Below are 14,474 nucleotides of genomic sequence, written 5' to 3' on the forward strand. Positions count from 1 at the left end.
GCTGTTGTTACAGGGAAGATTACCAGACGGATCTTAAGGAAGATTGCCAGGAATGACCGTGACCTGGGGGACATGTCCACTGTGGCAGACCCGAGCATCATAGACCAACTCTTCAACAACAGATGTAACACTGGCCAGTAGCAGCATCGGCCCTGCTGTGGCAGCAGTGTCCTGTGAGTAGGTCCCAGCTGCCTGCCTTGGGATACGGACCTTCACCCATTGAGTTGAATGTACAAGTGTTTGAAGGAGGGACAGGCTCTGGAGAGGCTACTTCTCACTGGTGTGTCCCTGCCTCAGAGTGAGTGCATCCTGTTCTACATGGGAGCTGTACATGTGAGGCTGAGCCTCATGCAAAGGGGCACTCCTCCCTTTCCAGCACCTCCTTCTTGATGTTTAAGTTAGTTGGGGCTGGGGTTGTTGGTTAATTTTATGTAGTTGAGGGGGTCTGGCACCTTGTACACAGTGGGAAGGAACACTGGGGTTTGGAGGGGAGAGGTGGAGCTGGAGTTACCTGATGCAGGCAAGGAAGGGAGCTGCAGCCCCCACAGGCCCAGCTGAGCTCCCTCTTTCTCCTTGAAGCCCTGCAAAGCACATTACAGCTGTGCAGCTGAGCCTCGGTCTTGCATCCACTGTCCAAGCCTGCTGCTAGCAGAGGTCCTTGCACCTGAGAGGGAGTGGGGCAAGGCTGAGGGAGCACTGTCCTTTAAACAGCTTGCTTAGAGCAATGGGGTACCAAGATCCGCTGCTTCCCAAGTGCGCAGTGCCATGGGCTGTGTTTTACCCAACCCAAGGTCTTGCACTGGCCATGGACACGAGAGAGAGCCATGAATATTCAAGGAGGAGAAGCCTTGGTGTGATGTGCTCCAGAGCTCACAGCTGAGCTCAGGCTGATGCTCCTCTTGTGTCCTGGGGTGTGAGCAGGTGCTGTGGTACCCAAGGCAGGGAGCCCATGCAAAGGCCACCAAGGCAGGCAGGGCAGTTAGTGCTGGTGTTTCATCATCAGGAAGAACATTGTGGAAGATGTTTAAAGGTGTCTTTTGCTTAAACATGTCAGGGATTTATGCTGTTGAGAGGGAAAAAGAACCCCAAAACCCATAGCCCAAGAGCCTGAACATCACAAGGGCACTGCCAAAGCCATTCTTCTTCCAGTGAAGTACATTGAACTCCAGCCCTGTGTTGAGCTACCTCCTCTGTAATGTCTGTATAAACACTGCATGTGAGCTGTTTGATTTTGCACTTAAACCAAAGGAGAAATGGGCTTTAAAAAGTGCTGCAGCAGCTATAGAGGCTTTATCTGCAGCTGGGCAGAGTGGGGAGGGTTGAGGCAGCTGCCTCTGGGGCTGGCTGCTGTAGTCCAAAGCCTATGGCTCACTCCTTACCTGCTGCTCCTGCTGGCACAGCCCATGTCTGTGATCTATAACCTGAGTGTGCAGTCCCCCACAACTGTACCACTGGATTGTGCCACCTTGTTCCTATTCACTCAGTTACTGTCCTCTGTTACTGTTCACTGTGTTGTGTTGGCTGGAAACAGCTCGAGTTTTATGGAATAAAGCTCAAGGAAACAAAATGGAAACGGGCTCAGAGCATGGGCTAGGGTTAGAGGCTGTGACTGCCTGTGCTGCTCCTGGGCACTGGGGCAAGGGCAGAGATTCAGTTTCTCCCTGGGCTGCAGCCAAGGTTATTCCATTGAGGCTCAAGGTGACACCCATCTGACATCAACACCACAGGACACTGATGCAGTTGAGCACCCACAGGAGCTCAGGGCTCACTTCTAAACCAGGCCTGGTCCTCACACAGGCACAGCACTGAGTACCAGCCTCTGTCTCCACACTGTGGTCCTGTGTCAGCTCCAGGGCCATGCTCCATCACTGTGCTCCTGCTGCTCACAACTGGCCCAACCTTGTCCCTTCCCCTGCTGCTCCAGCTCACTGCATCCCAGATCCTGGCTCAGCATCTCGTCGTGGAGATGTGTCCTACCTGGCAGCCCTCACACCAGCTGCAGTGTCAGGACCCACCACCACCACAGTGCACACAGAACACAAAGGGATGGACTGGCTTCAGCCATCCCTGGGCTCAAGGTACACAGAAGGACCATGCACACGTGGGCCCCTGCCCAAAGCAGCCCAGGCACCCAGGAGGCAGCCCCTGGCCCTCCACACCCAGCATCACACAGAACAGGCACAGGAGCAGTGCGCACATTGCACATCATGTTTTAATGTGTGGCTGGGGGCAATCACTGCCCCTGTGCCACAACCCCCAGGAATGTCAAACCACTTCTCCTCACAGACAGGAGTGACCACTGAGGTGCACAGTGAAGGCAGCAGCACTGCACTGGCACTCAGCATAGTTCGGCTTCAGGAGTAGTGGCTTTAATCTGCTCCTCTGGTGTCACCACAAGGGCAGAGCTGAGGCTGCTTTAACCAAGGCACTGCTGGAAAGGTGCATTGTGATTGCTCCCCCTCGAACTGCTCAGCTGAGGAGGAAGAGGGGCTGGAGGAAGAGTAAAAGACCTGGGGAAGGAAAGGCTGCGCCCACATCCCTGCACTGCTGCTGTTCCCAACCCATGAAAGCTGGAGGGTGACATGCAGTGCCTGTGCTGGTCCCAGAGGGAAGCATCAGCAGCAGGGCTGCACCTACTCAGCCTCTCCTGCAGTTCCTTTGCTTCCTCAGCACAAAGCTCCCAGGTCCCACAGGACCATTCACTGAGGTTGGCGCTCCCTGACACCCCTTTGGGCTGTACATGCTGCAGCAGCCCAGGCAGGAGCTGCTCAGTGTGGGACCCGCAGTGGGAAGTACTGGGGATTTGGGGCTTATGGACAAAGTGACTAAAGGCTCCAATTCCCCATCATCACTGGGGGTCTCAGATGCAGCCTGCACTGCTGCCTGCCTCGTGTGGCACAGGGGCACACTTTGGGGGTTTGCGTCTCCAGAAACAGCATCACGGAGCACACACCCAGGAGCAGCACAAGTGCCTGCTGTGGCTCCCAAGGCACAGGAAGAGCTGTGCTGTCCTGGGAGGCCATGGGTGGGATGTGCAGGGGCAGGGACATGTGCAGGGGAGCCCCTTTGTCCTGCAGAGAAGCTGGGGCTGGTCCATGGGGTGGTTAAGCTGCGGTGTCCTCCCATCCCCTCCTCACCATCCCCAGCAGGTCAGGCCTTGGCAAGCGCACCCCGAGAACAGCTTGGGGCAGCTCAGCTCCTGGGGCAGCAGCAGGATGGGGTCACCTCCTCACACCAGGTAGGGGGTGTCCAGCACGGCCACCCCTGCCGCCACCCCCCCATCCGCATGCTCCACTGCCTTTGTGCGCAGGAGGTGCCCCACAGCCTCATTCAGCACCAGCTCCGAGCCCCGTCTGCAAAGGAAAGGGACAGGTGAGCACCACACAGCATGGACCTGATGGCAGAGTCACAGCCTGGTTTGTGTTGAAGGGACCTTAAAGCTCATCCAGCTCCAACCCCTGCCACGGGCAGGGACACTTTCCACTGGAGCAGCTTGCTCCAAGCCCCTGTGTCCAACCTGGCCTTGAACACTGCCAGGGATGGGGCAGCCACAGCTTCTCTGGGCACCCTGTGCCAGCGCCTCAGCACCCTCACAGGGAAGAGCTTCTGCCTTATATCCAACCTGGCTGAATTTAGCTTGGACAGTGGGATTTGTGTTCCCCACCCCCGTGCAAGGCAGGTAAAACCCCTAGGGCTGGTGCAGAGGTGTCTGCACACAGCAGAGCTGTGCCCGGCCCTCTCTGTGCCTTCCCTCAGTGGTGCTTTGGGTGACTGCACACACAGTGCCAGGTTCTGAATGCTGCCAGAGTACCTTTGTGTCTAAAATTATACCAGAAGGACTTGAATTGAGAAGCTCTGGAACCGTTCCAATGGGCCTACGAGGGTTTTAAACGAAAGCAGCAAGTACTTAGGGTTAAAATTCAGCCTTCAGGTACTACTGTGCTAGCCAGGGCTTTAGAGAGGCACGTGGCTGCACTGGGGACCTGAGCAGTATTCCCAGAGTAGGAGTGCACACACCAGCTCTACGTGGCTGTTACACCCGTCACTGCCAGCATCAGCTCACTGGCAGCGGGGCCAGAGCACCAGTGCAGGGTCTGAGCAGTGCCTGGAGCTGCAGCCAGGGCAGAGGCTGCACTGCCAGGGCTGTTCCTGCACCTCCACCTCCCCGCAGCCATCAGCCCTGCTGCTGTGCTCACAGTGCACAGGGTAGAATGCTCCCAGCTGCAGTGCTGGCTGGAGCAGGAAATGACCCTGCAGTACAAGCACGCTCTCACCTGACATAGACACCAAAAATTCCCAGCTCTGAGATGCACTCGGACACTTGCAGGGGGCTGTGAGCCCGCAGCAGGTAATTCATGGCTGGCCGTGGCTTGATCTTATCCATCAGGATGTAGGAGGTTCTCTGAGGGCTGTCTCTGATCTTCTCCATAACCTGTCTGAGCTCTTCACCATAGAGGTTGTTTCCTGACAACAAAACCAGCAAGTCAAGGGCTGCCCAGCACACCACAAACCCATGGCCTCAGCTATGTAGCCCCAGCAGTCAGAGACCCAGCCTGGGGCTCCCCATAGCCCAGCTCCTCCACCCATCTTTTACAGACAGGTTGTGCCACGGGCAGGGACACCTTCCACTGGAGCAGCTTGCTCCAAGCCCCTGTACCCAACTTGGCCTTGAACACTGCCAGGGATGGGGCAGCCACAGCTTCTCTGGGCACCCTGTGCCAGCGCTTCCGCACCCACACAGGGGAGACCTTGTGCCTAAAACACAATCCCAGACTGGGCTGTGTTAGAAGGGACCTGAAGGATTACCCAGTTCCAACCCCCTTGGCAGAAGACCAGGGGCCACCGCACAGCTACCACCTCCTGCTCCAGCATGAGCAGCAGTGAAGCCCCACATGGGTTCAGCTCATACCTCCACCTTCTCGCTGCGGCTTCAGCACGAAGCGGTCGGGGTCGGCGATTGCCATAGCAGCCACCTTGTCCCCCTCTGCACCCTGCCAGGGAGGATGGAACAGCAAAGCATGATGGAGGAGCAGGGGCTCCCCAGGAACCCCCCTGTGAGCAGCATCAACAGGGTCCCTTGGGGATCACAGCATCTCCTTAACCAGAAACATCCCACAGGCCAAGCACATGCTTGTCTGTCTGTCTGTCCCTGCACAGCCCCACTCACCATGTCCAGGGAGTAGAGCCCAGCAAAGGTTGCTCTGATCCTCGTGACTGCCTCAGCGTGGCCGGGCAGGAGCCTCTCCAGAGTCCCCGGGCAGCTCAGCTCCTGCTGCACCTTCTTGGTGCCCGCCAGCTGGGTGGCAATGTCAGGGCACTTCACTGCCCGGGACCTCTCCAGCAGCAGCCGAGCCTCCCAGTTCTGAGGCACAAAGACAGCGACGGTCACATAAGCAAAGGTTTAAAGCTTCTCCCCACTCCTTTCTGTTCAGTTATGGACATATGAGCTGCCTCCTCCCTCCCTCCCTGCCTGCCTGGCCGGGATGGGAATAGCACCCTGGAGATGCGCACACGGATTTCCCATCACCACTGGTCCACCTCCTCTGCCGCCAACCCCTGCCCAGCTTGTCCAGTGCTGCCACCTGCAGGCAACAGCAAGATGTGGCCTGTATTAGCTGCAGCCTAACAGCCCTATAGCAGAGGGCAGCGCGGGCTGTAGATCAAACCTAAACCCTTTAAGGTGGTGCTAATACCTGTGCTAACTCCTATTGTACTGAAGCAGTTCAGTGCTGCAGTAAGAAAGCCACTCATTTTGCTTACTGTATGCCAGGGACACCCATAGCACTGCAGCATCACAGCTTCCCAATGCCATCAGCCACGTGGACCAGGACTAACCCCAACCCTCCTGGACAGCAGACAAACCCCTGGGATCACAGGGCACTTCACACCCACTGGACAAGGCCAGAGCATGAGTGGCTTTTTGGAGCAGAGGTGTCAGCACTGACCTGCTCATTGTAGTTGCTTGGCACATAGCCCTCTCTGTAGTACACCACAGCTACCTCCTGCCCGTCCCTGGAACACAAACCAGAGGCACTCACAGACCAGGCCACCCCTGCCTGAACCCCAGCACCAAGGGGGCTGCAGTGGAGTCAGGAGGCAACATTCCAGCATTTGCCCCTTCTCCCAGGCTGCTCTGCTCCTGCCTGGCTCTGCCAGAGGAAGCTGCCAGCCCTGGCTCCTCTCCACTGCACCCCAGCCGCTTGCCTGAGACACAGGGAGCTGACACCTCAACTCTGCCCATGACCAGCCACAGCCTCCGAGGCTCCAGCCAGCACGGAGGGAAGACCCTTACTTTTCAATAGCTTTTGCCACCAGGAGATAGGCCTGTGAGATGCTGGAGGCTGGGAGGGAACAGGGTCCTTGTCCAGTGGCAATTCAAGGCAGGACATCAACTCAACAACCTGCCCAGGCACCAAATCACCCTGCCAGGGCAGGGCCACCAGCACCCCTGCAGCACCACACACTCAAACCTGGGCCACCCTGCATGTGCTCAGGGAAAGCAGCACAGAACTTGCTGGCAGCATAAGTATAAAGGCATTCAGCAGGGAGAGGAGGATGCTCTGAGGAAGTGCATGGATACAGTTTGACTGTATGGCAATGGCAAATGTGTTTGTTAATTAAACACAGCAGAGGCACCAAAGGTCAAACCAAGGAAAACACAGCCTAAAAACACTGCCATGGAACCATAGCTTCCTCTGGGCTTGTACAGCTCCAAGCACAGTACCTGGAAACAGGACAAATGTCCCACTTGGGACCAATGGCCAGCACTTGGAGCCTGTGACCTGCACAGGCCTCCACAGGGAGAGAGCAAGATGCTGAGTGTATTTAAATCCAACAGACAGCATGAGGACATGGGATGCTTCCTCCTCCAGCACCCTAGCCCCCACTAACAGAGCCTCATGTGAGCAGAAACAGGAAATGGCTTTGAGGAAGCCTCTGGAACAGCCAGGACTTCTCCTAGCAGATGTATGTGGAGGATCCCACAGAGCTCTAATGGCTGTTGCTTGAAGGAGGGAAATTACATTTCCAGCTGTAAGGGACTGGTGTGTGCATGCAAACAATCATTCCAGACCTAAGGAGAAGCAGCAGCCTGAAGTATGCCTGACACTCAGGCACTACTGACACTCATAACATCCCACCAGCTTTGGTTGAACATTCCCACTGCAGCCCCATGTGCCCAACACAGAGCTGGGATGCGCACCTTGGCTCATACTCACATATACAGCCTCCTGGCCTCATCCAGAGATCCCTTCTCAAACACATCCCTGAAGCGCTTCCTGATGACCCGGATATCCCTGTCAAGAGAAGAGTGGGAGAGTCACCAGCAGGGCATTGAGCTGGGAATCAGAGGTGGAGCCATTTGCCCCAGCAAGGAGGAGCTGGTGGCTCCTTCACAGACTTTACACTACAGCCAGAGGAATCCTACAGGGCAAAACAGTCCCAGGTTTTAGCACCTCTCTGCTGTGTTTCCTACCCAGATACTATAGGAAGCAGAACATGTCCCCGAACCCCTGGATTTCTCCATCTCTCCTTTCATCTCCTAAAGCGTTTCTCAGAGAAGTTGGTATTCTGGGGTTTTTATCCCTACACAACAAATTCACCCACTGTTGCCTTCCAAGGAAAGAGCTGCAGACAGTGACTTCCCCCCACGGTTTATCTCCTTCCTGCTTTCCAGCCTTTCCTCCACACAGCGGCAGTGTGGAGCTGCTGATGTGGAGACACTGCACGATACGGGATACACCTCCCACCACTCCAGCACTGCTCCGGGGCTAGACCTTTGAACACCTCCATCTCCCCAGTGCTTCGCTCCACGGTCACGTTGCTTCCTTTTGCTTTGGAGCTTCATTATTTAAGTTTCTATTAAATGCCCTGTGCCAAACCCCGAGCGAGAGGCAAGCAGGACCCTCATTAACCTCCTCTGCTCCTTACTGTCTCATCTAAGAGACTGGGCACACAGCAAAGCTACCACTGGTGCAGCTCTGAGGACTACACAGGCTCAACAGCAGCAACGAATCAGCCCGGAAGAGCAGAGGCTTTGATGCTGCTGGCATTTCCAGCAAAGAGCTGGTGAGAGGCTTTAGGGAGTTGGTGAGAAGGTGAATGTGGGTGCTGAGGCTGGGCAGGAGGCCACTGAAGGAATGCTGAGAGAGCTGCATAACAGAGCAGAGATAAGTCCAAGATAAAAGCTGCCCTGTTACATACCAAGATGTGGCCTCTCACAGCCCCAAAAACTAAAAGTGTTTTGACCTTATCTGTGAGCTGGTGACAAAGCTAAAAGCAAATGGATTCTGCATACCACCATCTTTCCCTGCCCTTTTCCTACACTCTCAGTGCCTGCTGGAGAGCCTGGAAACACCCCAAAAGCTGCATAGAGGGAAACACCACAATCTGGCAGCAGCTCACTCCGCTTCCCTCTTCCAAGCCTGTTCCACCTCCTTCCCTTCCCATCCCAGGAATATCCAACCTTTACCTGTTCCAAAGCTCATTTTCTACACATCGCTGATCAAAAATGTTCCTCTGGACTTCCTCCACCAGAAACATCACCACAGCACTGGAAGAAACACCAAAGCCATCACTGAACCCAGAAACACTCCATGTGCACCCAAGAATGCCAACTTTTGACCTCTGTGAGCTTCCTGCATTGCTCCTGCTCATTTTCACCAGTCTCTATGGGTCAGTATGCAAACAGAGAGCAGCACTGCTCCTGTGTAACAACCAAACCAGTGCAGGGCATGAGCCCAAGGGCAGGAGGAGAAGCAACCTCTGTGCAGGGTTACTGAACCCCACAACTTCTCCAGGGCTCCTCTGCCCCTCCTTGCCTCTGGGACACAGCAGCTTTGTGTACTAAGACAACCCAGTGCTCTTCCCAGGGTGTCCCAGGCTTTGAGAGCAGCTTGTCTTGCAAACAGAAAGCACAGTTTCAAACCTAAACTCGTGCATCCTCAGTGCAGACAAGATAACAGAAGCCTCCAGCACCTCCCCTCTCCTTACCTTGGAGAGCCGTAGAGCTCCCAGGCTTTGGCAATACCCAAGGCAAGGCCTCTGGATGGGTTGTTGGGCAGCAGCCGTGATGCCTCCTGATGCTTTCCCAGCACTTTCAACACCTGCCTGTAGAACAAAGAACCCTGTCAATGCCACAACAGCCCCTGGCCAGTGACAGGGAGCAGGAGTTTGGGAGCATGCAGAGGCAGGCTGTGCAGCAGGCCATGCATACAGCTGCTGCAGCACAGGCCAGAGATGCTGCCTTACCCATGGACTGCCACAGTGCGGGAGGTGAGGCCTCCAAAGCTGGCAGCAATGGTGTTTATTTCTATCTGCTTCAGAGCTGGTGGCCCATCCACCCCAGAGTCAAACATGTAATCAGAGCGATTTATGCCTAAAAACACAGACTGGAACAAAGGGGAGGTGAAGTGGGGGCTCCTGATGCCTTTAATTGCAAATCCCTTTGATGACCTTGCTTCAGAATACTCCTGGGACAGATCCAGTCACCTTCATGTTGATACAAGCCTCTGCAAGCCATGCCCATGGATGCTTAGGCCCTTGCTTAAGAACCACAGCCCTCCTTAGCACTCCAAGGAGTTAACACTTATTAAAGGAGGTTCTGAAGGGAGAGCCTGCCAGCACAGGTCCTGATGTGGAACACATCCCTGCACTCTCCTTAGGCTCCCAGAGGACAAAGACATATTAAACCCTCCCAGTCAAGGGCTGTCTGCTTCCAGCAACACTAACCAAAGGACACGACGACCACACAGGGCAAAGTCCCAAGCTCACAGGCTGTACCCAAGACACTGTGCTGTAGGACTGAGCAGGGGACAGTCCCAAGCAGCAGCAAGCCTGCAGACAGAGCCCAGGCAAGGCAACCAGGGTGCAGAGAGACACTGAGCACAGAGGTCTCCTGGCAGGTACCTGAGCCAAGCCTTCTTCCAGAACTTGTGTGTAGATCCTGAAGAGTCGAGCTGTGAAGTCATCCACCTTGATGGTGCTAGAGAGGAACACACATCACATCAGCCCCTTACACTGTCACAGGGGAACAAGGAGTTAACTCTTGAGACAAGAAGGCATAAAATGAAATACAAACCTTCCTAAATATGAAAATCAGTTCTAAGTAGCATTAAGTTTGGGGGCTTTGTAACAGGAGCAATGGCAAATAACTGAGGTACATGTTTCACAGAAAAAATAGCAGAGTGCAGCTAGAGAACATAACAAGAATCCTTGTATAAGATAAATCATTGTAGCTGATGCAGTTTTTGGTCCTTATGTTCTTAGTACAAAAATAAGTGTAAGAAAAACAGGATAGAAAAACAGGACATGTAGATAAAGAGTATCTGAACCTAGCAGATGTCCAGGATGGGCTGCAGCTAAGCTAAGTGACAAGTAGAAGGACAAGATGATTATGTCTGCAGTGTTACTGAACCAATTAAGCTGGTGTAAGCATTATGTACTGCATGTGCTTCAGACTGCCAGAAGTGATGCAGATTATTGGAAGAAGTAAACGACCCCCAAAAGACCACTACCACGTTGTTGTGAACATGTGAAAATGGGCGTGGAATGCCGTAAAGCGGTTCTTGGACGGTTAATGAATATGTATGTAATTTAATGAATATGCACGTGAAGCAACAATAGTATCACAGTCTGTTTGAGGTTCGGCTGAGACACACTAGGAGGAGCTATCCCCCGGCGCCGCAATGAAGAATTCCTGCTTGTCAACTTCAACCTTGTTGGCGAGTTCCTGGAGATTCCTCTCAATCCCTTTTCTCCACAAAGAAAACCTTCCCTGGGACACTCCCCCGCACAAACAGCAGGGCTGTGACTAAACCAGGTCCTGCAGCAGTGTTAAGCATCTCACCATGAAAGCACTCCTCATCAAGGGTGTACAACCTCAACACAAACCTGCTTTGCTTAGCACTGCACCCTACAAAAAGCACCATGTGAGAGGTGACTCGTCTGCAGGGCAAGAGACAAGCAGAAGCAAAGGACTGCAGCAGAATTCCACACACAGGAAAGGAATGAGAAGTCCCTCTGGGCCTGCACGCACAGCTCATAGAGGAAGCTTCACAAGCTTCACTGAATCCCCATCCTGTTGGGTTCCAAATCCCACACACCGTGGTACCAAGTGGCCCTGCTAGAGAAGGTCTGGCTTTTCTTCAGGATCCCAAATCCCTGAGCCAGTGGTGAGCAGCACCTCCAAGGAGCTGCCCCGAGACAATGCAGAGGAGGCAGCACAAGGCAGGCACCCAAGTGCACCCAAGCCCCAGGCACTGCATTCCTTCGCCACAGGTATAAGCATGTCCCCACAAGCTCTGGCTGCAAACAGCTCTGGAACAGGCACAAGCATTTAACAGCTCTGAGGGGCCAGAACAAGAAGGATGCTGGAAATGTCTCCTCTGCTCTGTCCCAGTGCCAGAGAGCCAGCAGCACCCCCACACCAGCAATACCCCCACAGACAGCAGGAAGGAAAATGGGTTTTGTGGAAGCATCAGCCCTATGGATTATGGATTCCATAGTGAGGGATGGTCACTCCATCACCCAGAGCTTGTGGCTCACCTTCCCAACATGGCTGGGAGAGCAGGGGACACTGCATGTCTGAGCAGAGAGGATGGCAGGAGGACAAACACCTCTTCATTACAGCAGGCAGGGCTGGTGGTTATTGGACCCACCAATTTGAATTTAAGGCCCAGGGGCTATCAAGCTCACAATAAGAATTCACAACCTTGAAGCACTGGCAAAACTGAAGATCATTGCAGCGAGTCACCTCCGTGGCCAGATGTCCCATCCCCTGAGGCCCAAGAAAACCTCAAAACACAGAGACTTGATGGGAATTAATCTTGGGACAAACAATGCAGGAAAGGATACACTTTCTGCAGAGGACAGGAGTACCTGCCTCAGGTGAAAGACATGAATGGATGGAAGGTGGGAAGGCTGAGAGGTGGTAAATGCTTTGCATTTAAAATAGTTCATTAAAATGCACCATGAAAGAGCATTACCTGGCCAGAGTATGCTCCAGAAAATCCTTGTTTTGACTAATAGCATCCACCAGCATGTTAAAATCTTGCTGAACAGCATATGCTTGTTCAAACAGGGCACTGGGCACTGCAGATGGGAGCAGCGTGAAGGGAGCGAAGTTCACCACCTGCAAAGATGCAGCAGCAGAGAGGTCAGGTCTGTGCAGCTTAAGTGGGACTGAAAAAGAGCTGCCCCTGCTTGTGTGAAAGATGAAGCCACCCCCAGCCCTCCTGGGTGCACCCTGACAGACACATGGCTCAACCCTGCTGACCCCTGGCTTTTGAGGGCTTTGCCTGAAGAGCATTCACAGGGACTGCAGAAGCAGCTGCTCCACAGCTAGAGCTGGGCAGAGTGCTTCCCGCTGGAGGATGCCCCGTTTGTGCTTCAGCTGGAGAGCACTGTCTCCAAAATGCCTCTGCTTCAGAGCAAAGGGGAATTTGCCTGTTGTGGGTTTCAGCCATCAGTCACTGCCTTTGATCTCTGAGTCCCAGGGGTGATTCCAGACCCCACAGCTCAGGCACAGGCCCACCCTCAAAGGCAAAATACAACAGCAGGGAGGAGCTCCCAATACCCCTTGACTTTACACAAGACAAGTGACGCTGGCAGTGTGTTTAGCCTCTCCAAGCTCCCTCTTCCTCTCACCCCCTGAGGTTCCTTCAGAGCTCTGACTATGGGGTTGACATCAAGGTGAAGTCCTCATGGTGGAGACCTCCCTCCTTGCACCCCTGCCAGGTCCCAGTATAGCTCCCTGCTTGCCCCCAAGCTCCTCAGGGACCCAGCCCTGACAGTGTCCCACCCTTCTCGCACAGGAGTACATCTTCCTCTCAGACCCTTCACCAGGTCTCCCTCCAGCAGGCCGAGACCCCCATCAGCACCCTCACCCCAGCCAGCTGCCAGGGATTCACCAGAGGTAACCCCACACATCAGCCACCCCCATCTCTGTCACCTCATCCCAGGTATGGAGTGCAGGCTGCCTTGCAGCAGGGAGCACTCTGCAAGCGATGCTCCCCTAGTTCAAAGGATCAGTGGGGTGCTGCATGAGGGATAAACTCGCACCACCCCCCACATGCAGGCTCCCGGCAATCCCCCCAATCCCGAAAGCTTCCGGATCTCTCCCTCTCTTTGGAACTGTACTGCAGGGCTGTGTCTCAGCAGACGCCCTCATCAGCAGGATGGGGGGTGAGTTAAGCCCCAGGCTGTCGGCCTTCAGCCCCCAGGATGCCAGCCGGCTCCTCCGGCGCTCCCCGCCTTTGCTGACTCACACCGCGGCGGGACCGACCCCGTCCCGTGCCTGCGCTCTGGCACTTACATCGGAGGCGTTGGGCTGCCCCTCGGTCCGCATCAACACGCCCTGCAGCAGCGCCGCGTCCACGGCCACCGCCGCGGCCTCCTGGATGGCCGGTCTGTCCCGCAGCACGTCCTCCCAGGGCGCAGCCATGTCCGGCGCTGCGGGGCACAGCACAGTCACACCCCCGGCCCGCAGAGCTCAGCACGGCCCAGCCCCGGCCACACCTCAGGACCGGCACCGCGGGCTGACGCGGTCCGAGGCCGCGGCTCCCTCAGGGAGGCCCATGCGGCATCCCCGCGGCCTAGCACGGGGTCGGGCCGCCACATCCCGCCCTGCTCCAGGCGGGCCCTGCCCGAGCAGCGGGACCCGCCCCGGGGAGCCGGCCCGAGCCCCGACCCAGGTACCCGAGCAGCCCCCGCCACCTCCTCACCTGTCCCCACCGCGGCGGCCTGCCGTCGCGGCACGCGATTGGGCAGCGCTCCCCGCTCGCCCCGCCCCGGACGCAGATTGGCAGGGCATCGGACCAATCAGCGTTGGAGAACTGTGGTAGAGGGGGCGGGGAAAAGGCGCTGTGGGCGGGGCTGAGTGGCGGGAGCGGGGGTGCCTCACTGGGAAGTGTGACGTCACAGAGTGACGTCACGCGGGTGCTGGTGTGCGGCGTGGTCTCAAGGTAATTAATGGGATTTTCATGACCAGCTCTGCCTGTCCCGCCCCAGGGAGGGGAGCACAGAGGCAATACCGCATCTGCTGCTCAACAACCGACCTGAGATCTGACATTAACCAATTGTCTGCTGCTCTGAACTTCTTCTCCACCCAACCCAGGCACAGCTACAGGTTGGGCAGAGAAGAGATTCAGAGCAGCCCTGCAGAGAAGGACTTGGGGGTGTTGGACGATGAGAAAATGAACATGAGCCAGCTTCAGTGTGCACTCACAGCCCAGAAAGCCAACTGTATCCTGGGCTGCATGAAAAGAAGCATGACCAGCAAGTCAAAGGAGATGATCCTGCCCCTCTACTCTGCTCTCGTGAGACCTCACTTGGAGTATTGTGTGCAGTTCTGGTGTCTTCAGTATAAAAAGGACATGGAACTGTTAGAACAAGTCCAGAGGAGGCCATGAGGATGATCAGGGACTGGAGCACCTCCCATATGAAGACAGGCTGAAAAAGTTGGGGCTGTTCAGCCT

General features: G+C 55.4%; 2 protein-coding genes across 3 annotated transcripts in view; one reads left to right on the forward strand and one right to left on the reverse strand.

Moving 5' to 3' along the window:
- ACSS2 (acyl-CoA synthetase short chain family member 2) overlaps positions 1-1,561 on the forward strand; it is a 35,532-nt gene extending 33,971 nt beyond the window's left edge. For both annotated transcript variants that reach the window (XM_005147579.3, XM_031047661.2), the window contains one exon: positions 14-1,561. In XM_005147579.3, the coding sequence (XP_005147636.2) occupies positions 14-141 (128 nt within the window). In that variant the 3' untranslated portion in view covers positions 142-1,561. The remainder of the gene's footprint in view (positions 1-13) is intronic.
- Positions 1,562-2,194: 633 nt separating this feature from the next.
- GSS (glutathione synthetase) lies at positions 2,195-13,761 on the reverse strand. The gene is made up of 13 exons (XM_005147580.3): positions 13,722-13,761; positions 13,313-13,449; positions 11,985-12,130; positions 9,907-9,982; positions 9,250-9,389; positions 8,992-9,108; positions 8,471-8,551; positions 7,218-7,295; positions 5,946-6,012; positions 5,168-5,362; positions 4,910-4,991; positions 4,275-4,464; positions 2,195-3,353 (listed from the first exon to the last, which is right to left on the reverse strand). The coding sequence occupies exons 2-13, from the start codon at positions 13,439-13,441 to the stop codon at positions 3,230-3,232; spliced, it is 1,425 nt and encodes a 474-aa protein (XP_005147637.2). The 5' UTR covers positions 13,442-13,449; positions 13,722-13,761; the 3' UTR covers positions 2,195-3,229.
- Between the last annotated feature and the right edge of the window lie 713 nt (positions 13,762-14,474).

Source organism: Melopsittacus undulatus, chromosome 10 (assembly GCF_012275295.1).
Source record: "Melopsittacus undulatus isolate bMelUnd1 chromosome 10, bMelUnd1.mat.Z, whole genome shotgun sequence".
Lineage (NCBI taxonomy): Eukaryota > Metazoa > Chordata > Aves > Psittaciformes > Psittaculidae > Melopsittacus > Melopsittacus undulatus.